The sequence below is a fragment of the Struthio camelus genome, chromosome 26, assembly GCF_040807025.1.
Source record: "Struthio camelus isolate bStrCam1 chromosome 26, bStrCam1.hap1, whole genome shotgun sequence".
In the NCBI taxonomy this organism is placed as follows: Eukaryota; Metazoa; Chordata; class Aves; order Struthioniformes; family Struthionidae; genus Struthio; species Struthio camelus.
In genome coordinates, this window is record NC_090967.1 from 4,655,636 (window position 1) to 4,680,808 (window position 25,173).

At 51.0% G+C, this 25,173-nt stretch overlaps 3 protein-coding genes across 15 annotated transcripts in view; 1 reads left to right on the forward strand and 2 right to left on the reverse strand.

Annotated features, from left to right (window-relative positions):
- Nucleotides 1-174: 174 nt before the first annotated feature.
- Nucleotides 175-5,669, reverse strand: TICAM1 (TIR domain containing adaptor molecule 1). Of its 7 annotated transcripts, none has more exons than XM_068919989.1 (4): nt 5,544-5,669; nt 4,701-5,012; nt 3,448-3,594; nt 175-2,903 (listed from the first exon to the last, which is right to left on the reverse strand). In XM_068919989.1, exon 4 carries the CDS (start codon nt 2,687-2,689, stop codon nt 464-466), a length of 2,226 nt encoding a protein of 741 aa, XP_068776090.1. In that variant the 5' UTR covers nt 2,690-2,903; nt 3,448-3,594; nt 4,701-5,012; nt 5,544-5,669; the 3' UTR covers nt 175-463. The 7 variants fall into 7 exon arrangements, with proteins under 7 accessions (XP_068776090.1, XP_068776096.1, XP_068776091.1 ...); XM_068919995.1 differs by lacking the exon at nt 4,701-5,012 and having other exon boundaries at nt 175-1,422; nt 1,570-2,903; nt 5,544-5,661; XM_068919990.1 differs by having other exon boundaries at nt 5,488-5,626.
- UHRF1 (ubiquitin like with PHD and ring finger domains 1) overlaps nt 4,454-25,173 on the forward strand; it is a 35,637-nt gene continuing 14,917 nt past the window's right edge. Inside the window, exons 1-4 of one of the 4 annotated variants that reach the window (XM_068919988.1) lie at nt 16,066-16,408; nt 17,032-17,115; nt 19,551-20,240; nt 21,014-21,124. Coding sequence is in view for 1 of the 4 variants with exons in the window: in XM_068919985.1 (XP_068776086.1) it covers nt 24,346-24,449 (104 nt within the window). In the remaining 3 variants the exon portion in view is untranslated. Of the gene's footprint in view, nt 4,600-7,350; nt 7,545-16,065; nt 16,409-17,031; nt 17,116-19,550; nt 20,241-21,013; nt 21,125-24,325; nt 24,450-24,906; nt 25,054-25,173 lie in introns of those variants that run through there. The other 3 variants (XM_068919987.1, XM_068919986.1, XM_068919985.1) reach the window with 3 other exon arrangements.
- On the reverse strand, nt 5,181-15,964 carry LOC104146227 (perilipin-3). Of its 4 annotated transcripts, none has more exons than XM_068919998.1 (8): nt 15,873-15,964; nt 10,756-10,832; nt 10,068-10,263; nt 9,074-9,156; nt 7,924-8,722; nt 7,190-7,389; nt 6,793-6,921; nt 5,181-6,705 (listed from the first exon to the last, which is right to left on the reverse strand). In XM_068919998.1, the coding sequence occupies exons 1-8, from the start codon at nt 15,931-15,933 to the stop codon at nt 6,142-6,144; spliced, it is 2,109 nt and encodes a 702-aa protein (XP_068776099.1). In that variant the 5' UTR covers nt 15,934-15,964; the 3' UTR covers nt 5,181-6,141. The 4 variants fall into 4 exon arrangements, with proteins under 4 accessions (XP_068776099.1, XP_068776098.1, XP_009676476.2 ...); XM_068919997.1 differs by having other exon boundaries at nt 5,181-6,708; XM_009678181.2 differs by lacking the exon at nt 15,873-15,964 and adding an exon at nt 15,186-15,859 and having other exon boundaries at nt 5,182-6,708.

Here is a 25,173-nt window from a genome sequence, read left to right on the forward strand (position 1 = left end):
TCTGCTGCCTGCCCCGAGATACACACATTCAGAACAGTTTCCCAGATATTCCTGACCAGCACCATCCCCTGGGCTCTGCTGCCTGCCCCGAGATACACACATTCAGAACAGTTTCCCAGATATTCCTGACTGTCCCTTTCCCATTTCTACAAGAAAGAACTGGAGAAACACAGATGAATTAATTAAAATGTATTCATAAAATCTTCAAGTAGCCCTCAAGAGTCAAGAAAATAGTTTTTGCAGTTACTTGAAAATAAGCACAAGGAAAACAGTCTCAGGAGACTGCAACCTCTCTTGTCCAACAGAAAAGAGGTCATTTTCTCCTCTGCTCCAAGAAAGTGGTACCTTGTTTTATTCACAGTGAAATAATAAGAACAGTCCCAGTCCCAGCAGATTTGTTGCTATCTAGCTTAGGAATTAAGTGTGAATGTCTCTGTCCCTGGTTGAAGTTCTGCATCTTTGATCAAGCCTTCTCCCTGGTTTCTTCTTCACTGTCCTCTTGACCTGATGGGGCAGTTTGCACATGCATCATGTTGTGGTTCCCAATCTGTACCATTCGAGCATGCTGAATGATGAGGTTCTGGGCAGCTCCTGGACCTTGCATCATATTGGGGTGGCCTGATGGGAGATAAAATGTTTGGGAAGGAGAGGGACCCAGCTGAGCAGGTATGGCGTGATCAGCGGAGGGAGGTGGGTATGTGGCAGGAGGGACAGGCATAGGAAAATGGCACTGTTGGGGTGACTGGTGAGGCATGAGCTGCTCCAAAAGCTGCTGTAAGCTTCCCAGATTTGGCTGTGGTGCTGACAAAGGCATCTGGGGAACGGAGCCGAGGTTCAGATCAGCTAAGTTCTTCAGTGTTTGACAGTGATCCTGATACAGCTGCAGTTTCCTTTTCTGCTCCTGGATTTGCTGTATCTGTTTCCACATGGCTTTCAGCTCACTGATCTTGCTGGGTGTAAAGGTGTTCTTTACTGTCTTGGAGAACACAGGGGAGTTCTCATCCAAGGACACCAGCCCGCTCAGTAGGGCGGGAATCTCCCTCCTCTCCAAGGGGTTCTCTCTGGGAACAAAAGGGATGACTGAGTTGTGCTTGGATGGTCGCAGGATGGACTCCATCAGAGCTGAGTTTGTTTGAAACATGCACAGCTGGCACAGGAAGTTCTTGGTCAGCAAAAGGATGGTGAAAGCAGAGTTTTCCATAGCATCTTGGAAGCAAAACAGCTGGCCACGTCCAGCAGTGAGGAAGTCCTCGCAGAATGTGGCACCATTGGGAACCCCCATGCTTTCCAGCAGCTCCTTGACCCGACAGGCAATGTCCACATCTTCACTAGCATGCAGGACAACAAAAGTGAAGAACTTTCTCTCTTCATCTGGCTCTGATGTGGATGCTGCTTCTGCATTTTGGACAGGAGGAGGGTAGGCTGGAGAGGAGGATGAATGGAAGGAAGAGGGATATGCTGAGTTGGGAGGAACTGCCTGAAGAGGAGGGGGAAGGGCTGGGGAGAAGGAAGGTGTATGAGGAGGAAGGGAACAGGCTGAAGTAGGAGATGTAGTATGGGAAGATGTACCTGCTGGAATATCCTCTGCAGACGTGTGGATGGGACCAGTGTGCGCTGTGGCTCTTGAATCAGGAAGACCTGTAGGTAAGTCCTCTTGCTTTTGGGCTGTGCCTTCTTTTGGTGCCTGAGGTTCTGCTGTCACTGTGCTGGAAACATCACTACTTTCGACAGGTTGGTTCACAGCACTCGGTGTAGGAAGCTGAATTTCAGGAATAGGGAGAAATGGATGACAAGAACTGGTCTGCAGAACCTCCATCTTTGGTCTGGGGACATGGGCGGTTGTGCCCTGCATGGGATGTGAATTGGTGCTGTTGGCCCAGCTTGTTTCCTGCAGGCCGTGGCTCTCGCTCTCCCTGGCAGGCTCTCCAGCACAGCTCATAGGCTCTGCACACAGCTGGCTCAGCTGGGGGACATGGTTACAGTGAGGAGGCTGGGTGTGAAAAACGGCTGTTGGCGATTCACTGATCTCAAAGTGACTGATGAAAGAAGCTGGGCTCCCCGAGGAGCGCAAGGTCCGTGGGCCTGAAAGGTCCGACACATTTCCGATCTGCACTGGGGAACTTCGTGCCACACGGTTTGGGCTGGCAGTCTGGAGAAATCCCGGGTCCGATCTCATCATCTGGAACCTGCCACCTGAACCCATAAAGCTGATAGCAGCACCACATTTTTCCTGAGCCTCAGCCAGGATGCTCTTCAGTGGTTCCCGCTGAGGGTTCCCGCTAGTGTCACAGGCCTTGATGGCAGTCTGGTAGGCTCTGACCATAGCTTCCCGACTGCACAGTTTTTCGTCTACCAGCAGCGAGTAGATCTGTGCCAGAAGCGCTATGGCATCTGCATCCAGCTGGGGGGGCTGCAAATCCTCACCGTCTTCCTGTACTCTCGCAGTGCCCAGTCTGGTCCTGTGGATATATAGGGCTGCCTGGTCGTTCCTCAAAGTATCCAGACAAATTCTTGCATCTGCTTCTTGCCCCAAAGTAAGCAGGACCATGGCTTGCAATAATTTGCTGCTGGGCTTAGATATCAAGTGCTTCAGTTTATGTTTGAGGTTAAGGAGTTTATCTCCTGGGATCTGGGAGAGAATATTAAAAATGTCTTCAAAGCTTGGCTGGACCTCAGCACTCTGTGCCATCTCATCAGCTGCTTCTCCAGACAATGCGCTGAAGAAGCATGGATGGAAAAAGCATATTACAGTCTCTAGAGCAAAGGTTTGTTTCCTTATGGTGCTCTCTGAAGCCCTGGTCGTACGTACTTTTAAGTACTGCACAAGGAATAGGTCCTTGTTGCTCACGGGCTCATCTCAGAGTCAGGGACAGTCTCTGCCTTGAAGAACTGGCCAGATGAACCTGTGAGTAGAAAAAAGGGCAGTGTTCAGAAATAGTGAGGCAGGGAGCTTGGGAGACTCCTCGAAAGGTTTGTAGATAAATATTTTTGCATCTACTTGGTACTTGCATATCCCGAGGCTTGTCTGAAACGTGCTCCACACATTATCCCAAGTCTATTATTAGGCAAACAGCAAGTCCTTCACGTTCGTTATATGTCAACTAAACTGTTTTAAAATAATTGCTAAACTAATACTATATTTAGGTAAATCCAAGTGTCCAGCTGGTTCATATCAACAGTCCATCTCCACCAGTGGCCTCTGTTGGGCAGGGGCTGATTGCAGGGGCCTCACAGCATCCTTGTAATGAGCAGTTAAGGAATAAAGCCCCGCTTAGAGGAAGCCTCCTGCCGATTACAGGCTCCGCGTCTTTTCAAATCGCTCGTACCCTGCCAGGAAGGTTTGTATTCCTTTCGCGTCCACTTTCAAGCTGTCTAATGTAATTGTGGACATACGCGTTATGGTCATATGCATCTAATCCCTGAACCCAGCTAAGCCTTTGCACTCACCAAAGCCAGCTGAACGGAGTTAAATTAGCCAGCAGCACTTGTCCGTAGAGCGAGGGAGGTCTGGGCCTCCGGCAGGTCTGTGGCAGGCAGGCGAGAAGTTGCTGAAGATGCACTGGCAGCGACTGATCCGTTTGAAAAAATCTTTCTCTATTTAAAGGAAAGCCAGAAAAAAATGTGTTTAAAAATAGCTCTCAACAACCAAACTTCTGGGGAAAGTTTGTAATTTCAAATTGTTTTTCTATCTCATAAAAATCCTCTAATTGCTTAATGAATGAGCTCAAGCTGAGCCTGAGGAAGTTGTTGTCTTTCTATGAAAACTTCTGATTCAGTGAAACATCTAAGGAAGGAAAGGAAGGGAAAAAAAAAAAAGAAAAAAGGAAGTCCAGGCATTCAAAAACAGTAGAGGAGACCTTTGACACTTATTTATGTTCTACCCCTCTGTGAGTCAGCAAAACCTCCCACTACTCCCCTAACTCTCTGCTCCCTCTCGCTGGGCATCTTGCTCCAGAGCCTGCAGCTTTGAGCTTGCTCTCTTGCACGACGAGCTCTTAAAAACCGGTGGGGAGCCGAGCAGGGCCCCGAGGCCGATCTCTCCCCCCTTCTGCCCTCCGACCCTCAGTAACGCTTCCACCTTCGCCCCCTCCGCTCTTCTGTGCCGCCTGCTCTTGCAGCCCTCCTCCCCGAGGCGCGAGCCGGGGCCAGCGCTGCGAAGGGACCAGCCTACCTCCGGCAGGGCCCGGCCGCCGCCGCGGCGATCCGAGCGGCTCGGCGGAGGCCGCGGGAGCTGCCCCGGCTCCCCCGGCGCGGGGCGGGGGGGGGGGGGGGGGGGGGATGCGGCGGCGGCGCCCGGGCAGCGTTTCCCAGGCGGGCCGGGGGCAGGTGGAAACGCGGCGCTCTCGGTTTCGCCGGGGCCGCGGGGAGCCGCCTGCTCCCCGACGGGCCCTGATGTCACACGAGGAAGCGGCGGCGCCCGGGAGCGCCGGGGCGGAGCGGTGGAGCGGGGCAGGGGCAGCCCGGAGCGGCGGGAAGCAGCGGGGGCGCCGGGGGGCAGGGGCAGCCCGGTGGCACCGGGGCGGAGCGGGGCAGGGGCAGCCCGGTGCGGAGCGGGACTCCCCCGGCCGGCCCGGAGGCAGCACTCGGTACCCGAGGCAGGTGGGTCTCGGCGCGGCTGAGCGGAAGGAGCCCCCCCGCCCCACCATGAGGTCGGTTATTAGCGGCCCGGGGCGCTAGCCCGGCCCTCTGCCGGTACTTACCCTCCTCTGAAGGTAGCACCGAGCAGCTGAGAGCAGACCCTGAACACGAACCTTTTTTGTCTAGCGAAAGTTTTGGTTTTGTTTCCTCAAAGCATGGGGGTTTGGCAGCAGTAGGAGGACAGAAAGATGGTTAAGGCAAGTCGGGTGGAGGTTGGAGCTGGAGACTGATGCAAGTAGGGCTGATGCTGGGAGTGGGGTGGGCAGAGCTGAAGCCCAGGGGTACAGGCAGAAGCTTCCAGGAGGCAGGACAGTCGAAATACTTTTCTACTAAAGACTGAGGCAGAGCTTGGGTCCAGCTCAGAGTGTTTAGTTCTAGCAAAGGGGAGAAAAGCCAGAGGGGAAAAGAGCAATTAGGAGATGAACTGCCTAGAAAAGTAATTCTTTAAAATGCTTCCTACAGGCTCAGGTTAAGGGGAGAAGATGATGCTATTGCTTGCTCATCAGAGCTGCTGCAGCCTTAGATACATGAGAGAAAGATATTCATGTGAAAACAGTCCAAATTTTATTTTGAAATCTGTTTGCCTTTTTCCATTTCTCCAGCATTAGCACTATTCACATACCAGGACATGGGCTACCTAAATAAGTTAGGCTAAGAATAATTACAAAAACATTATTTAGTGGGAAGAAAACAGGACCCATCACCCCTATTTTAATGACAAGATATCCCATAACCATGGTAGAGAACTCCTGGGAAAAGCTGCCTCATAAACCAGCTTCTTAATGGCTGCAAAACGTTTCATGCATGGAGTTACTTAAACACAAACAGACGGTCCTTAAAGTCACTTACATGGATTAAGAAAGTAATCTCACTGAAAGTTGGCATGCTCAAAAGAAAAATCCCACCTTGTAAGTGTTTCTCTGAAGGAAAAGTGTTTGGCTGCTCTGTAAAGAGAGGTCTCCTTTGGGAAGGACCCTCTTGCCCCCAGCTGTTCCTGGTCTGCTGCATGTCTCAGCCTCACAGGAAGTGGCACAGTCAGGAAGGAAGTAGTGTCTGTAATGCTGAGTTCTAAACTTGTAGCAGGAGGGAACAGTATCAAAGAGGCCAAGTGCATCATCCTCTTAAGATGCAGCTTGGATTAATTAAAAAAAAGCTCCAACATTAAAAATAAGTTTCAAGACCATTTCTTCTCTCCTACAACTCCTCTCAGCAAGAACTAGCCATTCACAGCTGTGCTGACTTATTTAAAAAGCCAAAATACAGGTCCCCATCTTCCCTTTCAATGCAGCATGCTTTAGTAAAAGGTATGCAACCTTTATGCCAGAATCAGCCCACCTTGGTTATCAAGTCACCTTGCAAACTACATCTTCTGTAAGCTCAGCTACATACCTCCAAAGCCTGGGATAGTGTCAGAGCAGGAGGCATTCCTGTAAGATTGGCAGCTGGGCACATGATTAAAAGAAGTTCTAGCCAAGGGGTTTGGGTTAGAAGAACCGGGATTTTTCAGAGCTCCTCCTCTGGTGCATTAGTTACTATCTCCTCTGCAGGTTTTGTCACCTCTCCTGTGCATTTCTCTACCTTCTCCTCCAACCTGTCTAGCACTTTAGACCCTTCCCCCAGGATCCTGTTTGCCCCCTTTGATTCCTTGGGGGCTTCAGCTACCTCCTTTGGTGACATACCCTTTTCCAAAGCAGGTGATTTCATATCAGTCATCATACTGCATTTCTTCTCCTTTCTGCTGTCTTGTGATACTTTGGCTGATGCCCTGAAAGGGCCCACAAGCCAGTTTAGAGGGGCGTTGAGAGTTACATATTCTAGCAAGTCATCTAGGGATCTTTGGGCTTCCCTCACACAGTCCTGGCTCTGGGTCAAGGTGCTGCCAGAGAGGTCCTGGAAGGACTTAGCACTGGAAAAAGAAGTGTGGAGCTTCTGGATGCTTTGAGTGGCTTGATGTACAGTTTCTTGGATGTTGCTGGGGAGGCCTTGAATGCTGGCTTTCAGATTCTCATATGCAGGTTGTAGCTGCTGGGTGATGATATGCAGCATAGCTAGGGTCCGTGACTCTACCTGCTAGGAAAGAATACAGCTCAGTTACTGTAGCAGATGAGATGCCCGCTATCCACAAAAGGTCTGATTACACCCTTCTAGGGATACCTCTGGTTGGGAGGCAGTTTTAATTTGGTGTCCCTTGGGTTGGGTCAGGCTCCAGTCTAGCCATAGCTGATGGAGCTTCTCCTGCCCGTCCAGAAGCTTCTGGCCAACCTCGTCTTTCACACGCTCTATCTGATGGAAAGAGATGAGGAACAGTTACATTGCAAGCACATACAAAGCAGCACAAGCGCTCCTGTCTGCTAAGCACTGGAGTCATGTTATAAAGAAGCAGCTTCCAGAATCACATTCTGCAGTGTTACCTGTCAGGGAGGGACTCAAAGGGACATGCAGCAGAAAACATACCTTAGGTGCAGAATGGAGGAAGCACCTCCATCTGGGTGCTAGCAGGGGGAAAGAAGACTCTGCGGAGTGGGATAGAAAAGAAAAAGGGTGTTTGTACCAGGTTTATTGCTAGTTGCAGCTGGGAGAGAGTATCCCGCGTGCTTTGCTTAACACGCTGCAGTTTGTTCAGGGAGTGCCGGTAGGCTCGGAGGCGGACTTTGTTAGAGAGGGAGCCCAGACGCACAAAGTAACTCCGCTGCTGTTTCTGCTCCTCCACAGAGGCCATATCAAATCCCTCAACAGCAGTGGCAAGTTGACCTAGAGGGTACAGAGATCCAGCTGTCAACAGATGTCTCTTCTCTACCCTGTGCCCCATCCCCTTTGGCCCTGGAGCCATCAGGGCAAAGCCCAGCTGCCTCTACCCTCACTCCTTTGTCTCCATGCTCTGCTCTCCCAGCTGTGAGGGGGAAAAGGTAAGATTTGCCCATTGTGAAACATGGGAGGAAGCTAAATCTCGCTGTATAAGTGGTAGGGGTTGGCAGTTGTTCAGAGATTACAACTAGGCCAGTCCCAGCTTGAAGGGCTCTCTTCAGATAAGCAGACTTGACAAATAGGTTGAAGCATGTACCCAGTTGTTGTTTGCCTTGAGGCTGATAGGCAAACCAAGGAGTAGCTAGCACGTGCTTGAACTCTGTCCTATACCACGTAGCACGTCAGTGGTGACAGAAAGCCAACTGGGTGATATTCAGAGCTACCTATCTGCTTCAAAAGATGACTCCTGCAGTGTCAGGTGCTCTCTAATCATGTGGAAAGTGATTTGCAGTTACAGCTACCAGCTAAGCATTTTCTTACCCAGCTCCTCCTCTGTCATGGGGAGGTAGTGATCCACCAGATCTTCTGATATATCCAGGACAGATTCCACACCACCTGCCACTGCTTGGCCCATTGCCTTGGCTTTACTTATGCTGTTGGTCACCATGAAATTAGTGAGCTCCACCCCCTCCTGGATAGCCTCTCTGCTGTGCTCCAGGGCTGTATTCATTTTGCTAGTTATGGTGCCATATGCAGCATCCAGAGCTGTATTGACTGTAGAAGTGACCATTGATTTAGTCTTCTCAACACCATCCTGAACAGCCTCTTTGGTTAGGTCTACTGCTTCAGTCACTTTGTTGGTTACGAGATCCTTTGCACCCTGGGCAGCCCCTACAGCCGCAGTAACAGTAGAAGCGACTGCGGCCTTTGTTAGTCCAACGCTGTCCTCCACAATGTTTTTAGTGAGGTCCACTGCTTCAGTCACCTTGTTAGTCACAAGATCCTTCGCACCCTGAGCGGCCTCCACAGCACTGACGATAGTAGAAGCAGCTGCTGACCTGGTCAGTCCAATGCTGTCCTCCACAATGTGTTTACTGAGGTCCACTGCCTCAGTCACCCTGTTAGTCACGAGCTCCTTTGCACCCTGAGCAGCCTCCATAGCACTGGTGACAGTGGAGGTGACCATTGACCTGGTCAGTTTAACACTGTCCCCAACAACATTTTTAGTGAGGTCCACCGCTTCAGTCACTTTATCAGCCATTGCTTCTTTTGCCTCACAGGCAGCATCCATAGCAGATGTCACTTTGGCAGAAACCAGCTGCTTGGTGTCTGAGATGACCTACAACAAGGTGAGGCAGAGAAAGATGATGCATTTTTCCAGAATAGGTTTCCCTCCCTCAGGGAGCTTTTCACATGGCTATGCTGTGCCTGCACTCTTGTGGGAAAGGTGAGGAAATCAGTACATCTGTATTCACATGGAAATCTATTTCCACACGCTGAAGGCAGAGCCTCGGCTTTCATCAGCTAGCAATGCCTTCTCTAGCTCAGGCAGCTGTAGCCCATATCCAGGAACTGACCTGACAAAGCAGCACTGCCCAAGTTAGTTTCCCCATATACTTCTGTACCCATAACAGTTATATCAAGCAAGAAGAGTGAGCCATGGCTTCCCTGGAAAAAGCCTTTGCTTTACCTTATCTGCTGGCTGTTGAAGAAAAGGCAAGTTCTCCTCCAGCTGATCCAGTCCCTTGCAGGCATATTCATTTACAAGTGCAACTAGACAGAAGGACAGGTACCAGGTTAGTCCCTCTACTCGAGTTTGGAGGCTTTTTTGATCCTACAATGGCCAATCCAGGATGAGCTCATGAGAGCAAATAAAGTAGATCATTGTTTGGGGTACGGGTGGTGGTCAGGGTCTCGCTAAATAGTCTCTTCGTTTTGCCTTCCCAGCCTTCTAGCAATTGAGAGCACATCGCTCCAGCCAGAGCGTGGTACTTGTTTCCAGTGGATAGGGAAGCGGATTAATGGCTTTTTACTGTCTTGGGATGAGACAAACTGAGCAAAAGGCAGAATAAACACTGATACTACCTGATGGGATATTCACAACTTGAAGCGATAGAGGCAGAGCAGGGAGCTTTTGCCTCTCCACTTAAAGAAGCCACAGATGAGGTCAAACTTGGCTTCTGCTAGTGACAATCCCTTATCCATCAAATTCAGTGGGCCTATGGAGTGGCTGGGAGCAGTGGAGGAGTCAGCAATACTACAAGTGTTGTAGGATGTGCTGTAGGAGATGTTACCCAGAAGGGGCATCACTTGCACCTTAACGAAGCAGGGGTATCATCTAAGCTCATGGTGGTTATCTAGGCTTTGTCACATAAGCCAAAATAATGTGGGAATGACTTTGCAAGAGACATGGTTTTAAGAGGAGACTTCTAATGTCATTTAGAGGTAGTTTACTTGTTGAAGACTACATATGGCTAAGAGAAAAAAGTTGATTTTTTTCCTCTTCCTTCTTTCATGAGGAGTGAGAAGTTTACCTCATGGCATAGGACTGGTACCTGATCCTGTTACTCAGGGTGTTTGCTGAGCCTGGTCTATGTCACCAGGGCCTCAGAGGGCCTGTGAGGCTCCCTTCCCACCTATCCCCTCTGTGGGGAGAGGGGGGCGTCTCCAGCCTCTTCACTTACTTTGCGGCTCAAGTTGGTTCAGAATGGGCTGTGCACCACCAACCACGCTGCCGACTGCGACAGCGGCCACAGTCTCGGCCACATTGCAGGCACTGTGGAGGCAAGGGTGCGTCTCCTTGGTGTAGTTGTAGGCAGATGAGACCAGGTTGAATGCAGAGTTCAGCAAGGGCAGGTTGGTCACCCTGCTAACAGCACTCTAAAAGAGAGAAATAAGTGATATTAGACACTCTGCCTCAAGTTGGTGAGCGAATGCAAACCATGTATAGATCCAGAAAGGTCCTAAGTGCTATCAAGTCCATCTCCTCATCGAGCTCACAGTTGAAGGGTCTTGTCTTAAAACCATTAGCAATCAGTGGCAAGCCAGAATTAGAAGCTGGAGCTCTGTCACATCTGAGTCATACAAGGCTTTAGTACCATCAAGCCCAGATTTGGAAATAGGACCTATACCAGCCAATGTTTCAGAATTATGTGCATTGCTTGAGCCAGCCCTGGAGTTCTCTTTCTTGAGCAAGAAAAGTCAGCCTCTGCATTAACTAAAGGTTTAGATTTAGTCATGGCTTCATATGGTTAATCTTTCCCCTGCTCCCAGCCTGGATTTGAGATGGTGACAGAAGTTAGTTTACCACTGTATCCGTTAGCAGGTAGTTTAACAGCTGCATGTTGGAGTACCAGCTGTCTTGGCACCTACCGCTTGCTGCTGTTCCTTAGCTTTTAGCGGATCATTTTTTGTGGTCTTTTCAGATGCCATAGTCAAGTCAGCTGCAGCTGGAAAGGAAAAAATAGGGTAACAGCAATAGTACAACTTAAGTTTCCACCAGTGAATTAAAATCTAGCAACAGTGGTGAGAAGCAGAGGGTGATGCATTTGGGATCAGTCATGGCCTAGGAGCTTCAGGGAATCACTAGTCTTTCTTGCAAAAGAGCGTGAAGATATTTGAGAGGCTTCATGATTTACATGGTCAAACACACTTGCACTAGGGACTGTACTCAGTCACCTCCCTCCGCCCCGGCAGCCAAGTGTTCTTAACAAGAAGGGGCCATCCTACTTATTTTATTGCTGGTAACATTTGACTGATTTCAAAATCACAGGCCTGAAAAAAAAAAACAAACAACAGTTCTCACCCACTTATCTCAGTGGTGTATTTCCTCTACAAGAGGGACTTCAGCTTCTCACTGCAAAGAGTCTTTACTGCCCCAGGACTGGAACGCTTGGATGAAAACTGCACGCTGCAGAAGTGGTGCTAATGGCGTGGATCACTGCATATTTGTCTCACTGATCATGACAGATTGCTACTGTCTTTCTGACAAGCCTTGCTAATAGTGGCTGTTGCAAGACAGGAAATGCAACTGCCATAAGATGAGCAGGGAAGTCTTTCAGTTTTAATTTTAGAAACCTGGTAAGCTCAAACAGTTCAGTGACAATGGATTCTAAAATTAGAAACAGTATTTACTTTTTGAAAGAAGCTCACTGAATTTGCTTAAAACCTTTGTAGGGAGAAAAGCCCTCAGATTTTCCCAATTTTGACTGGCATGGAGGTGGGTTTTCCCACAGCTCAATCCATTTTCCCCTTCTCAACAAAACGACTGGCAAGACTTTAGCTCTCATTCAGAAAGCCATCAGGGCCAGAGACCAAACAGATGCTGAAGCAGCAGTGGGCAAGTTTCATCTTAAGAAATGCTCAATAATTGTAGCTACTTCCCTTTGAAGGCTTGTTCTCGAGCATGCTCTGCAAAGGACATTGAGATCAAAGTCTCTAGAGTAGTCCCACGGCACCTCTGTTCAGTGGGGAAACTTTATCAGCTTCCCTCCTGGTGCCAGCTCCAGCAACACTGGAAGTCTGAGAGCTCTGGGAAAAATAGGAGAATGTGCTGGGGGCTTTTATAGAAAAAGTAGGCCAGGTTTTGCTGTTGTGGCATTCTGGCTGGCTACCTTGAAGCTTGTGTTCCCATGCTACCAACCAACTGGTAGAGCTAGGCAGGAAATCTCTCCTCCCCTCCCATGAAGCTCAATCTCTGAAGTAGTCTCATTACAGAATGAGATTGAGGTTCAAGTTAAGAAATGATGCAATATCATGAATATGCATTAGCTTCCCCAGCATAGGCCTAGCTTGGTATCTGGACACTCCAGTATCGTGTGAGAAGTCCAAGATTACTTCTTAGCCTTAGTCAGGGACAGCAGGGTCTTGAATGTATTTGTTCTTCAGCGCAGTGTCCACCTTCCCCTCCCTTGCCAGTTTAATCCTATTCTTAGAATTGCTATAGCATTTTTCAAATGAAAAACCCCCAAACAAGAATTCTTCACAAGCAGGATTCCCGTGCTGGGCACCGCTCCAAGTTAACTGGCAGACTCTTCCCCCAAAGAGCTCGTCCTCTATTCGTGACAGCCAGATCACTGCCTTGTTCCAGCCAGGAGAAGAGAACTGGGAGGAAGCAGCAGAGCAGGCATTTGCTAACCATGGACTGGCTGCGCATATAGCTGGGGGAGACTTCTCAGGAGGTAACAGCAGTATCTGACACTAGTTGCACAGTTAACTTGGAGTATAAGTTGGCATTTTAGTCACTCAAGCAAGAGGGGGATGCAGAGTGCTACATGTTTAAGGCAAGAGTTGTCACCCAGGCTGGGACCTCTAACCTGTCAAGCAGGAGGCGTGGAGCAAGCTGCTCTCCTGAGCCCCTTCCTCCCTACAGGGCTGCCCAATAAATTGACACCCCACAGAAAACACAGCTGGAACTTCAGCAGCCTGGGAGAACGTCTAGAAAGTCTCTCCAGACAGAAGCAGGGCTTGGAAGGTAACACCTCAGCCCCCCAAGTCAGCACCATTTGCTCAGCTAGTGCTTATTTCTCTTGCACTGCTTCAAAAAACAGACTTGCCCCAAAGCAGAGCAGGCCAATTCAGTCTGCAGCCCTATCACAGGGCAAAGCGCAGCTATTTCAACACCATTACAAACAACCCCTTCACACAGTTACTTCACTCCTGGACTGGAGGAGAACCTCAAACAAACTGTAAAGCATCTTACTGGCCTTGGTGTCAGGCTTAACATACAGGGACAAACATTGCAGCAGGGGGAAAAAAGGCAAGGGCTCTAGTTGCTAGTGTAAGTTAGAAGTTACTCCTTGGCAGATATTAAGCTCATATAAGGTTAGAATCAAGCTCTGAGATACTAGAAGTCCATCTTAATTATAGATGCAACTGTGTCAGTGACAATCCTTGCGGCATGATCATGTTAGAACATGGCTCGCGCTCCTCTGTGTAGGTGGAATCAGGGCGTGTTGCAATGCTGGTATCTGTGGTGTGGGCAAGTCCTCGGAGCCCACAGCATGGTTTTATTTTCTCTTTCTATTCCCTCCCCTGCTAGAGGGCTGAGCAGACCTTCTTTTGCCCGAAATCACAGAAAGATGCAGCACTGGGCAATTCCAAGTCCATGGTTTGATGCTCCTTTGGTGAGAAAGAGTTTCAAGTCAAGGTAGTTTCAAGTGGGAATCCTGAAATCCTGCCTGCCACAGCAGGCAGTCACTGTGTTTGGCAACCCTCACTTAGGGGAGCAGAAACAATATCACTGTTTGCTGTGATTGCATAAAAGGAACCAATCCTCACTCAGCACATCAACTTTGTCTTGTTGACAACTCCTTATTATTGCTACATCAAAAATATGTCACTGCTGGAGAAAATCTCCTGGAAACAAGTAGTTTCATCTTCCGAAGACGCCAATGCATGTTTCTAGGGTGGCATGACTGCTCAAACACCGGTCATTGCCCTTGTCGGGCACAAGTCTCCATATGTAGTGAAGCTGCAAGGGCAATGGTACCAAGGCACTGTGCTGGTCAAGCTGCTGGCTACCTCAGTCTGTTTTCCTCTGTCTCAGTCAGACTCACAACCACTGGAACATGCTTGCCTGGCAGAAGAGCAAGCACTTTTCTGCTGGGATAAGCAGCTGCCCTCATTTCTGTCAGTCTGGCAGTGACTAGCATGCACCAATCAAAGAACTGGTTTTGCACGAGGCTTTTATTTGCCTGCAGGGAAAAAAAGGCTCTGCCCTTTCAAGCCATCATGAAGCCAGCCTGCTGTTAGGTTCTGCTGCAGATGGAGACGTGGGATCTTGCTGCTCAGCAAGCTTTTCTCCCCCCCACCAGGTATTTTATCTGGCTCAGACAGATTGATCCATAGCTAGCATGCCTAGTTCAATAGCTTACCTGGCTGTTCTTTAGTGACCATGAAGGAAAACAAAGTGAGGTCTCATGGTTCAGATATAAGCAGGGCGGGCTAACCAGGGCAAAGGTGTTGGTTGGTGGTTAGAGTACTGTTTGCATTCTTTTCCAGATTTGCCATCAATATCCCAGTTGACCATAAATGCGGTTAACAGGACAGGGCCATAGAGGATGTCTAGCTGCAATGGAGAATAGCAGCACCCACAACTGAGGAAGTTGTTTGCCAAAGCTCAGAGGGCAGCGTTAGTTTTAGGAGAGTCAGATGATTTTTTGGTTTTGACCGTGGTTTTGACCTTCAGTTGCAGAATCACTGGCAGAAATGCATGTCAGAGGTCCACCACCTTCCTGGAAAGGCCATCAGCATTGGAGAGCCTCAGAGACTAAAGCCACTTCACAGATGAGGCAGGGTTTGCCCCACACTCACTTCTGAGGGAAACCAAACATCACAACCAGCAGCTGTTACTAAGAAGCTCCCTGGGACAGGGAGACTGTGGAGACCTATTTTTCATGCAGACAACTCCCAGGGCTAAGGGCTGTAGCTGTAACTTGCAGAGCAAGGAGCATGCTGCTGTCTTTTAAGAGCAGTTTTAGCTGGCAGTTTCAGCAGAATCTGACTTCAGTGATCTGTTTCCTTCTCCACAGCCATGCACAGTTTCAGGTATGTCATAACCTTATTTAAGAGTCTTGTTAGCCTGGAGAATTAGTGAGTTTGCCGAGTGCTCCCTCCAGCAAGCTTAGTTGCAGCCTACCTCTGCATAGAAGCAGGGTGCTCCTGAGTAAGGAAGAAGTTGCCCCCTTGCCACTTAAGCCACCCCCTTAGTTAATGCCATTATCATGCCTCCACCAAACGATCATCCCTGGAATAGCTAGAGGCAGGTCTCACAGCACTGTCAGCAAGAGAGGAATGCTCACCTGATCCATCTGCCTTGCAGAGCAAGGACTGCCCCCCCAGCATCACACAGGACACTGATGTCCAGGGCAAACATCACACTCCATCTCTGCAGGGAGAGCCAGCAGCTGTGCAGAAGAGCCACCACCTGCAGATCACCCCACACTGCAGGCATCTTCACCAGCAAGTAAGAAGAGCCACATTTTGAGACCTGTAGCCCACTGAGCACAGCTCAGGCAGGCTTAGCTCCATGGTGTGGTTCAGAATTCATCCCAGCACTAGCAAGAGGCTTTTAGGAGGTGCACGAAACCTTTTAGCTCTTTACCAAGGTGCACCAAATACAGCATTGATGTAGGAAGATGCAGCTTGTTAAACTCAGCACGACCAAACCCTGACAAGTCCCTGCACACAGGTGGGGAGAAGCAGCAGAGATACAGCCCACCACCCCAGCAGGCTCTGTGCTCCCCCAGGGAGCTGGGGAAGCCCAGGGACACAGATGGGGAAGCAGCCCCTCAGCAGGGTCCCTTTAGCCTCTCTGCTCCCTGAGGTGGAAGCTGTTCCCCAGGAGGGTGCCAGCTCCCAGCCCCACACCCCAGGGAGGCAGGAGGGCTGCAAACAGTCCCCCCTAAGGCAAGGGGCCACCCAGGAACAAGCCACAGACCCCATAAACACCTTCACCCAGGGCAGCCCCCTCCCATGCCCCACCTTACCTGGCTCCTCCACACCCTCAGCACCTACCACCACAGCACACCTTGGCCCCGCGCCCCGCATAAATACTGCTGCCGTGCTGACAAGCGGCTGGGCGAGCCAATCGGGGAGCTGACAGCACTGCCTCGGCCAATGGGGAGTGGGAGGAGCAATGGGGCCAGGTGAGGGGCCACAGGTAGAGCCTGGGGGATCCTTGCCCGCCCCGGGAGGGACGTGCCTGCCAGGGAGCCCCAGCGGGCCCTGCCGGAGGGGTCACCTGCCCTCCCGGTGCGTTGGCACCGGTGGTGCTGGGGGCCATGGCAGCGGGTCACAGGGGTGACACTGGCCTCCCCTCGTGTCCCCCTCCTCCCCCCAGCATCTGCTGAAGCCTTCAGGACTCAGCCCTTCAGTGCTGCCCTGGCCCTCGTGCCCCTGCTTGGTTCAGTGGCTGAGCTCCACCAACCCTGCTTGCTTCCATGTTGCCCCAGATGCTTGCTTTTGGGAGCTGAGGAGGGCATGGCCAGGCACCCAGCCATTCCTGAGGCACAGACCTGCCCAGGTTCGTCCGCATTATTAGGGAAGTGGATTCAAGTGCAGGACTTGTCTGCTACTGGAGCTACTGGGAGGAGAGCTGGAGCCTGCTGAGTGTCGGAGCTGCAGGTCAGCCCTGATCCCTGAGCCCTCATCCCATGTGCAGGGCTCAGCCAGGCACCAGCAGGCCGCTTGCGTGCGGCTTTCTCTGCATTAGCAGCGAGTAGCATGGTTGGGAAGCGCATGAGTTGTTGGGCTCAGCGTGCTTACACCTGTGCTGGAGCTGCTCTTCGCTTTGCATCGCAGATGTTGTCCAAAAGCCCCAGAGAAGCAGGATGTGCACAGGGTCTGTGACTCAGCCATAATGTTTCCCTGGCAAATCTCTCCTACCCTGGAGCATGGGTGCTGTAACTACCTCCTTCGCTCAGCCTTTGCCTGCCTGCAGCAGTACGTGATGATGAAACATGCTGCTTCTCAGTTGGCTGTGACTTTCAAGACAGAGGCTGTCTTCTACTTTTATATTTGCAGAAGACCTGGCAATGCAGGACTCTGAGCCTGGCTGCAGGAAGTTTAGGCTTTTTGATAGCAATAATAAATAAGGAAAAATTTAGTTAATGTTTTGCTCTTCTCTTTGTGCCTTCTCATCTTCAGATCTCAAGAGCCTGTTTGAAACCTTCAATTACGCTTCCTGTTGCCTGTTATTCAAGATTCGTGGGGGAGGAAACTGAGGCACAGGTAAGAATTATCTGAAGTGTTCTGAAGCTATTAAACAGCTTGAGTCACCTTGTTTTTGGCTGGTGAATGCAGGAGACCTTGGGTCTCATTTCTGTGTTGCCCACAGTAAGCCATGAAGGTAATGGGGGTAGGAGGTTGACAGTGTTTTGTGAAAACATGCTGTAAGCCAACAAAAATGTAGGCAACTATCAGTTGTCAGCTTTGAGGTTAAAAAGGAATCTCCCTCCTTCCTGGAGGCAGACTTGTCATGGAGTTGTTAGTTGAAAAAGGCCTCTGGAGCTTGTGTAGTCCAACCTGCTGCTTGAGATAGGACTATTATCAACATTAGGTCATGTCAGCTGCGGCTTTGTCTAGCTGAGTCTTCAAAAACACCTAGGGATGGAGATCTCACAGCCTCTCTGGGTTCCAGTGTTGCACCACTCTTCTGATGAAGAAGCTTTTCCTAATGCCTGATATGAACTTCCCCAGCTAAAACTTGTGGCTGTTGTCCCTGGTTTTACCACCTGTGTTACTGCGAAGGCTTTTGGGGCATTTATCTGTGTGAAGTAGACTTCACGTTCTTGCAGGACCTGTGAACCTTTCACCTAACGGATTCCCTGGCAGTGCATGGCATTGGTCCCTCCTTTGATCTCTTGTTCTCTTTGCAGGGTACTTTGCAGTTTTGAAGCGTTCAGTGTCTTGCACTAAGTCTTAAGCCAATCAGCAGATGTTGCATGGTGGCTTATATAGGTTGTGACACATACAGGGAAAACGATAGATGTTCATGCTTGTCCACTGAACATATAATGAAATTCCTATAGGCACCAGGAATCAAGAAGCTAGTCCTCCATTTTTTTTGAACATTTGGCCTCAATGTGGACAGTGGGCTATGTTCTCAGGTGAAGTGTCAAATAATGCACGCTGTCAGTTGGTCTGTAGGTGTAAGTTGCCTAAGTAGGCCAGTTGCAGCAGCGACGGTGAAAACTTCATGAGGCAGGCTGTATTTCATCACCTAAAGGGCTAAAACAGTACTGTGTTAATGACGCACCTTCACGTAACTTGTAACGCGGCATAGCTGAATACGAGCAGAAGTGAGAATTCCCATGCACTGCGTTAAGTGGCAGGTCGTTTGGGTGTGATAACATCGGTGATTATCATTAATGAGACAACATATGGTATCTTAGGAGTGGCTCCAGTGACACAGGTCAAAATATCAACGCTTGGACCTCTCTTTCAGGGTAGACCCATCTGCAGTGGCAGAACACACTGAAAATACAGTCCCTGTCCTTGTGATGGCCGAGCAAAGGTTTGCATAGTTTTCTGCACTGATGTGATTCCTGTTACTACATAAACGCTGCATATTTAAAACCAAGATAAAAACAGTTCTGTTTTAAGAAGTTTGGTGGGCGTGGGAAGGGCGTAGGAGGAAGCGGAGAAGCATGCTTGCAGAAGAGAAAGGGAATCGTATTGGCTGGAGTGAGCCAGCCCTGTGGCCCTGGGCAGTGCCGCGCACAGAAGGCAGCTTCGCACCCCAGTAGCGCCGCAGCCTTTGTGCAAACGCTGCAGGGTCAAGACATGGGCTAAAGTCTTTCTAGTGATCCCCAGAAGTAATCCCTTCGCCTCCCATGCCTGTCAGCAGCCCTGCTGCTACCTGTACAACTTTCATTTCAGCTGTGGCCGTCAGACCATCCTGTAACTGCCTTCTGCATTGCAAGGTGTCCGAGAGGTCCTGATGTGGAACAGGCCTCTCCAGCTACGAGCTTCTTAGTTGTCTCAGTCCTATTTGGATTTCTCCAGGGGCATGGAGGATTTGAAGGATCAGGCCATTATGTTGGGTTCCCACTGTTAGGCTCGATTCCTTTCCCCACTCTGCAGTGCCTCACAGCCCAGCATCATCTCTTTCGGGACCAGAGGCCACACGGGACACTCTGAAGCCCCCCAACTGCAAGTGCTGATCTACTGCAAAGGAAAGGCTGTTGTTCTTCTACGGCATCCAGTCCATTAGCAGTCTGCCAAGGTGCCATGGCCACTATTCCCAGGGTAGTAGACACAGGGACGGGCAAAGATGGTTCATGGGTGAGGCATGTATTGCTTTGACTTGTGTTCCTCAGTTAAGTTAAGCAAAGCCCTTGGGCTTCCAGCAAACTGCTTGAGAAGCTCTGTGCCGCTGCACTCAGGTGTCCCTCTTTTAGGAGCTGGAGCATGGTGTTGTCAGGAGCCCACTGAGGGGAAGAGTCAGCCTGTGGTCTGTGACATTCATTGCTGGGCACGTTTCACAAGATGCTTGCTGACAATCCTGCCCATCTCCACTGCCCCAGCACTCCACTTTCTCAAGTTCCTCTCTTCCTCTTCTCCATCACTTCCCCTTGCTGGGAGTGGTCCTTTGGGTAACAGTTGCAGAAATACTTTCAGCTGGTAACATTAACTGAAAGTGCTCTTTTCCCTTTTCTCTCCAGCTTCTTCCCAGCTGCAGCAGTTGTTGATGCTCCTCACAGCAGCCTTGTCCAAGGCCACAGTCTGAATGTGTCCCTGTGCTAATCTTGCAGTGCTGGAGGTTTGGATCCAGAGCAGAGCGAGGGAGAAGGGGCAGCAGGAGAGGGCAACTCCTCCCTGGATCCCATCCTACGCTACCCACCTCTTAGTCTCTCCTCACTCTTTGCATGGATGATCTCCAAAAGCAATGGCCTTCGTAGTGCTACAGCCTTCTGAAAACAGTTCTCTAGTCAGGTACCAAAAGCTCCAGTCCAGCTCTTGCCTCCTGACCAAGCCCTGGTTTCCCTAAGTCTTCAAAGTGGCTTCTTACTTCATGGGATGTTACAGCTCTCTGCTGCCCTCACCCTGCATCAGCAGAAACAAGACTTCCATGTCTCCTGCTGCCTGGCTGCCCTGCTCAGCTTGAGGGATTCCCAGTCACTGCTTCCCTTCCAGCAGCCTATCCCAGCCTATGGGCAAGTGGCAGCAGCTCAGGCGGGTCCCTGTCCTGAGCCCCAGCCGGCTTTGCCTGTGCAGTTGGAAACAGCCCGACTGGTTCTTGGATGCTCTTCCAGTTCACCTTGCTGCTCGTTTTCAGACTGCTTGTTCTCCACCCCTGTCTGCTACTCCTTCTGTGCCTGCACTCCTGCTTCCTATCTTCAGGGACAGCTGGGGTGAGTTAATACAATGCTGGTTGGTTTTTCATAGGTGGGAGGGTGGATGTTTTCTGGGCCTGCTAAGAGAGTCCTCTCTGTCTCAGGCCATTGCTGAGACTCCTGCTCTTCTTTCCCCAATACTCAGAAGCGAGTTTAACAGAATTACAGGCTTCCTTTACATTAAGCTCAATCTTGGGTTTTGGCTAGCTTTACCGCACTTATTTTGGAAATTGTTGGATCATCTCAGCAAACGCAGGTTCCTTCTTGGAAAGCAGAAAGGTAGAGTGCATGGATTTTGCAGCAAAAGCTTGTATTCCCTGGATCTTAGTGCACTAGTGGAAAGGTTTTTCTGACAGCTGGGCTCTCCCATGCTGATGTCTTATATCTCATACAGAATCATATAGCTGTTCTTTTCAAACACACTCTCAGGTATGGCTCTTATGCTGCTGGGCACCCTGTGCACCATGGTATGGGTGCTCCAAGAAGGTCAGCACTTCCTACTAGCTTATACCTGTATTCTGTGATTACATTTCCTGTGGATTTGGTGCTGACAAGTAGCAGTTTTGAGGGATACACCATGCTGCAGAGCACCGTGACTTCAAGGAGGGCAGTATTTGTCCTGGACTCCAGCATCATCACTTCAGTTTGGTCTTCTAGGGAGCATTGTCCTCTCTGGGCGGTGAAGATCTCATATAAGATAGTTGAGTGCAAAACAAAAACCAGCTTAACCTGTTGTCAATATCTGTTGTTCAGACAATGGATTCACTAGGGGCAAATATGTTTTTCTCTAGGGAAATCTGAAGGATAACAGAGCCACTATTGAAGCAGCAGAGAGAAACTACTTCTAGCTCAGCTTCCACCACTAAAGAGCCCTGTGTGGAGGGAGAGGAAAGCAAAGTCTGGTGAGTTCCTCTTGCTGGACGCAGTGCGATCCTGTAGCATCTCAATGCATGTGGAAACTCCCAACATACCAGCTGAGACTGTTCAGCTCTTTATACAGGCCCTGGTATTTAACCTCGGGGAAGGTCTCTCTTGCTTTATGGAGTGTGACATGGCTGAATTGTCACCAGCCCTCCTGAGCAGCTATGCAAAGAATATGTATTTCTGTAGGTAAAAGTATAAGCATTAACACCTGAGAGGAAGGCCAAAATGGTTAAAATCAGTATATTCTAGCTATCTTGATGATCTTTGACTAACTGTTCCAATTTAGGGAGTCCTGGCTCTCAGAGCGCTTCCTACATGTCCGTGAGCCAAGCCTTACAATGCACTGTGTGCTAGGAGAGAAACACGGTGCAAACCCCAGAACAACCTCTTGTCATGATGTTCCTCATGATTTTATGGGACCAAAACTCTAGCTTTTTCTTCCAGAATTCCTTGCATCCTTAGCATTAGATATTAAACAGTGCTATGAAGGCATTGTAAGGGATGGACTGTGAATCATAGTGACTGTAATGGGAAACTGTCCTGCCTACCCAAGGATAAATCTGGCTTCTTTGTCTAAGATTTACTTGTTTTAATCATGTTCATCAGCTCTTACAAGCCTGGGCTTTCCTTCCTCCTAATCCCTTATGCCAAAACTTCACTTTGAACATTACTATGGGATTCAAGATTGCTAGGATTTTGTCCTGCTAACTGCCTCTTTTTGCAAATGAATTCAACAAAGCCTTAAGTTTTAATAATCCAAACTGGATAGCCCTGCTGGCAGGACAGCCCAGATATTGTTTCTTCACAGCATGGGGGATTAGCCGGATGGAAGAACAGTGTTTTCAATCAGAATTTTAACTCCAAAGAAAAGGAATGCCTAAAACAATCTGAAAGGGAGGAAACTAAAACTCAGCAGCTTCCTAGGTAAATGCAATATAAGGAAGTCATGTTCTTTTTTCTACCAGTTTGTAGAAACCTGAAAATCCCAGGGTTCTATGCCACTTACACCAAGTTCTCTGTAAGTTACTCTGGCAACGTTCTTGTTTTAACAGAAGGGAGGACCTTAAAAATTTAACCAGTAATGAAATCAATTTTCCACTGCTAGAATGATCTAGAATTGGGCCTTCTTGTGAGTAACCTGTTTTGTAGACCCAACTGAACGGGGCGTAGGATGCAGCACAGTTTTCGTAGTGCGTGGATTCACTGAATGAGTAAAAGTTTCTCCAGAAACTGGGCTTTTTGTTTTCAGACTCTACTAATTCTCGAGATGCTACTAGTCATATTTGACAACTGGCATGAGTCTGACCCTCGAGCAGTCTGTACCTTACAGTAAGAGTTTCCTCTAGCGTGATGGGAACTGCCAAGGGTAAAAGGAAATACATCTGTTAAGGACTTGAATCCATGTGTGTATAGTTCTTAAACAGATAGGAGACGGGACCCAAGCGGGGCATATGGTGAGGTCAAATGCAAGGTAATAAGGTGCTATCAGAAGCATTTTTAGCCTCTGAGTGTTAAAAAGTTCATGTGAATAGCAGACTGCTGAAATATACATTCCTTGCAGGTCAGCTTCAATGGGACACACCAAGCGCTCAGGGGAGGAGGGGTCAGGTCTGTATCTTTAAGTGGCTTTTTTTTTTGAACTTATAGCACCTCTATAGAGATGTAAAGAATGCTGAAAAAAGTCTGAAAGAGGGCAGTAAAGATCCGTTGTTAAACTGTCCTGCATTTGAAAGTCCTGAGGGATGTGGGTTCTTAGCTCCTCTGAAAACGGGGAAGAACATAGGTGACACAATATGCGTTCAGGTACGCTGGTAAGCAACAAGAATTTAAACTTCAGCCTAAAAGATTCAAAACCGAGATGCTTTGGAAATGCGACTTGTTCTTCAAAGGGAGAAATGATTTTCCCAGCACTCAGCTTATCCTGCTGCTCCCGGTCAGGTGTGAGATGTCCGATAAGCCCTTGAGGCTGTGGGAAGGGTTTGCTGCTGCCTTAGGTCAAGGCTAAGACTCTACTGCATCTACAAGGGGGAAAAGTGACCTTTGGGCAAGGCAGCACCTTCGCATCGGGGAGGAAACGAAGCCTGATTGCTGCAGGTCGCGGTTCAGCTCCGAGGCTTTTGTGCATTGACGTCCAGCCTAAGCTTTGGTAGTCCGCTCACGTAGGCCAGGGACTTTGGACCTGCGATCTGAGGCCCAGCTCCAGAGGATCCCCAACAGGTCCTCGGAAAGGGGGGGAGGAGGGGGAACGCGCTGCTTCGGGGACTTTGACATGCTGTATCAATCCGCTAGGATGCTTCACCGGTGAGCGCGGTGAAGAACACTTTGCTGGTTGTGTTCGTCTTCTCAGGCTGCCGCTTTCTTTTCTCAGAAACCTCGCCGCAGTCCCCCCGGCTACCGCTTAATCTGTCTGGTGCTCGCTCGAAGCGAACTTCATCGTTTTTTATTTCCTCATAGCGTTAACCGTTTTGGGGCAAAGCTCCCCCTGAAGCAGCGCTTTGGGGGTTTTGCTCACGCAGTCGCGCTGGCACCCGTCGCACCAGCGGTAGCGGCTGGGCCGCGTTACCTCCAGGAGGCCGCGGGGTCTCCCCCACAAGCGCGGCACCACTCCGATGTGGAGAGATTTTTTTTTTTTTTAAATTAAGATTTGGGGTAGATTCGGGGTTCAGGAGCTCTCAGACTAACGAACGTTTGGAGGCCTCTTACTATTCGCGCTACAGCAGGGCCGAGAGCCCCGGCGAGAGACGAGGAGCCGGATGCGCGTGTTCGGCCGCGGCCTCCCAGGCGACAACGCGGGTCGGAAAGGCGGCTTTTCGGGGGGGGGGGAACGGGGAGGGGGGTTCAGCCGCCCCCACCCCGAACTCCCATCAGTTTCGTGCGGCTTTTGCTTGGATTCGCCGAAGCCACTCGAAAACGCTCCCGGAGGAGCGGCGAGGCCGGGGATGCGGCTGCCCGCGGGCGACGGTGCTTTTTAAAGACATGTATCATTATTAATTATTTCCAGCCCCCCTCCCCCGCCCTGCAGCGGGATAGAGGGGCGCGATGCGCGGACGGTGCGGGCGGAGGTGGGGGCAGCCCGGCCCGGGGACCCCCCCGCCCGCCGCCGCCGCCGCCGCCCGGGCCCCGCGCTGCCGGGGAGCCGCGGGCGGCCCGGCCCCGCCCCGCCCCGCCGCGCCGCGCTCGTTCCCGCCAGCGGCGGCCAATGGGCGGGAGCGCGCCGCGCACGGGGCTTTTCCGCGCCAAACTCCAAAGCCCGGGGAGCGGCGGCGGCGGGGCGCAGCGCGGCACCGGCCTCCAGCGCCACGGGTGAGTCCCGCCGCCGCACCCCGACGGCGCTGCCCTGCCCGGCCCCGGGGGGAGCGTCCGCCCGCCCGCCCGGGCTGGTGACAGCTGCCGCCCGCCCGCCCCGCGGGGCTTCCCGCCTCCACGGGGCGACCCCCCCCTTCCTCCTCCTCCTCCTCCTCCTCCTCCCGGCGCCCCGGGACGCGCCCTCCGGTGCCGGCGCCCCCCCCCGCCCCGAGCGGGCGCCCCGCCGGTCTTTCGGGGGGGCAATTGACACCCGCGGCGGCCCCCTCCTTTTTCCCGGGTTCCCCCCACCCCGCCGGCGGCGGTTGCCAGCCGGGCGCCGCCCGGGGCTCGGCTCGGCTCGGCGGGTGCGGGCGCTGCCGGACCCCGCGGCGGCGGCCCGCGCGGCGCCCCCCGGCTCCCGGCGGCGCTGCCCCTTTAAGGCCGCCCCCCCTTCTCTCCCCTCTCATTTGCATAGTCGCGCGAGACCCGCCGAAGGAGGGCGGCCGGAGCGTTTCAATTGTGGCGCGAGATACAGTTGGCGCGCGCCGCCCGCCCGCGAGGCGGCAGAGAGGCACGGGCGCAACCAAAGCCGTTAGGCGCCGGCGGGGGGCGGGGCGAAGGCGTAAGTAGCCAATGGGTGGCGGAACCGGCCGGGCTGACGGCCAATGAGGCGGGGACGAAGCGCGGGCGGGCCGGCCGGCTGGCGGGCCTGGCAGCGAGACGGGGCCCGGGGAGGGGGGGG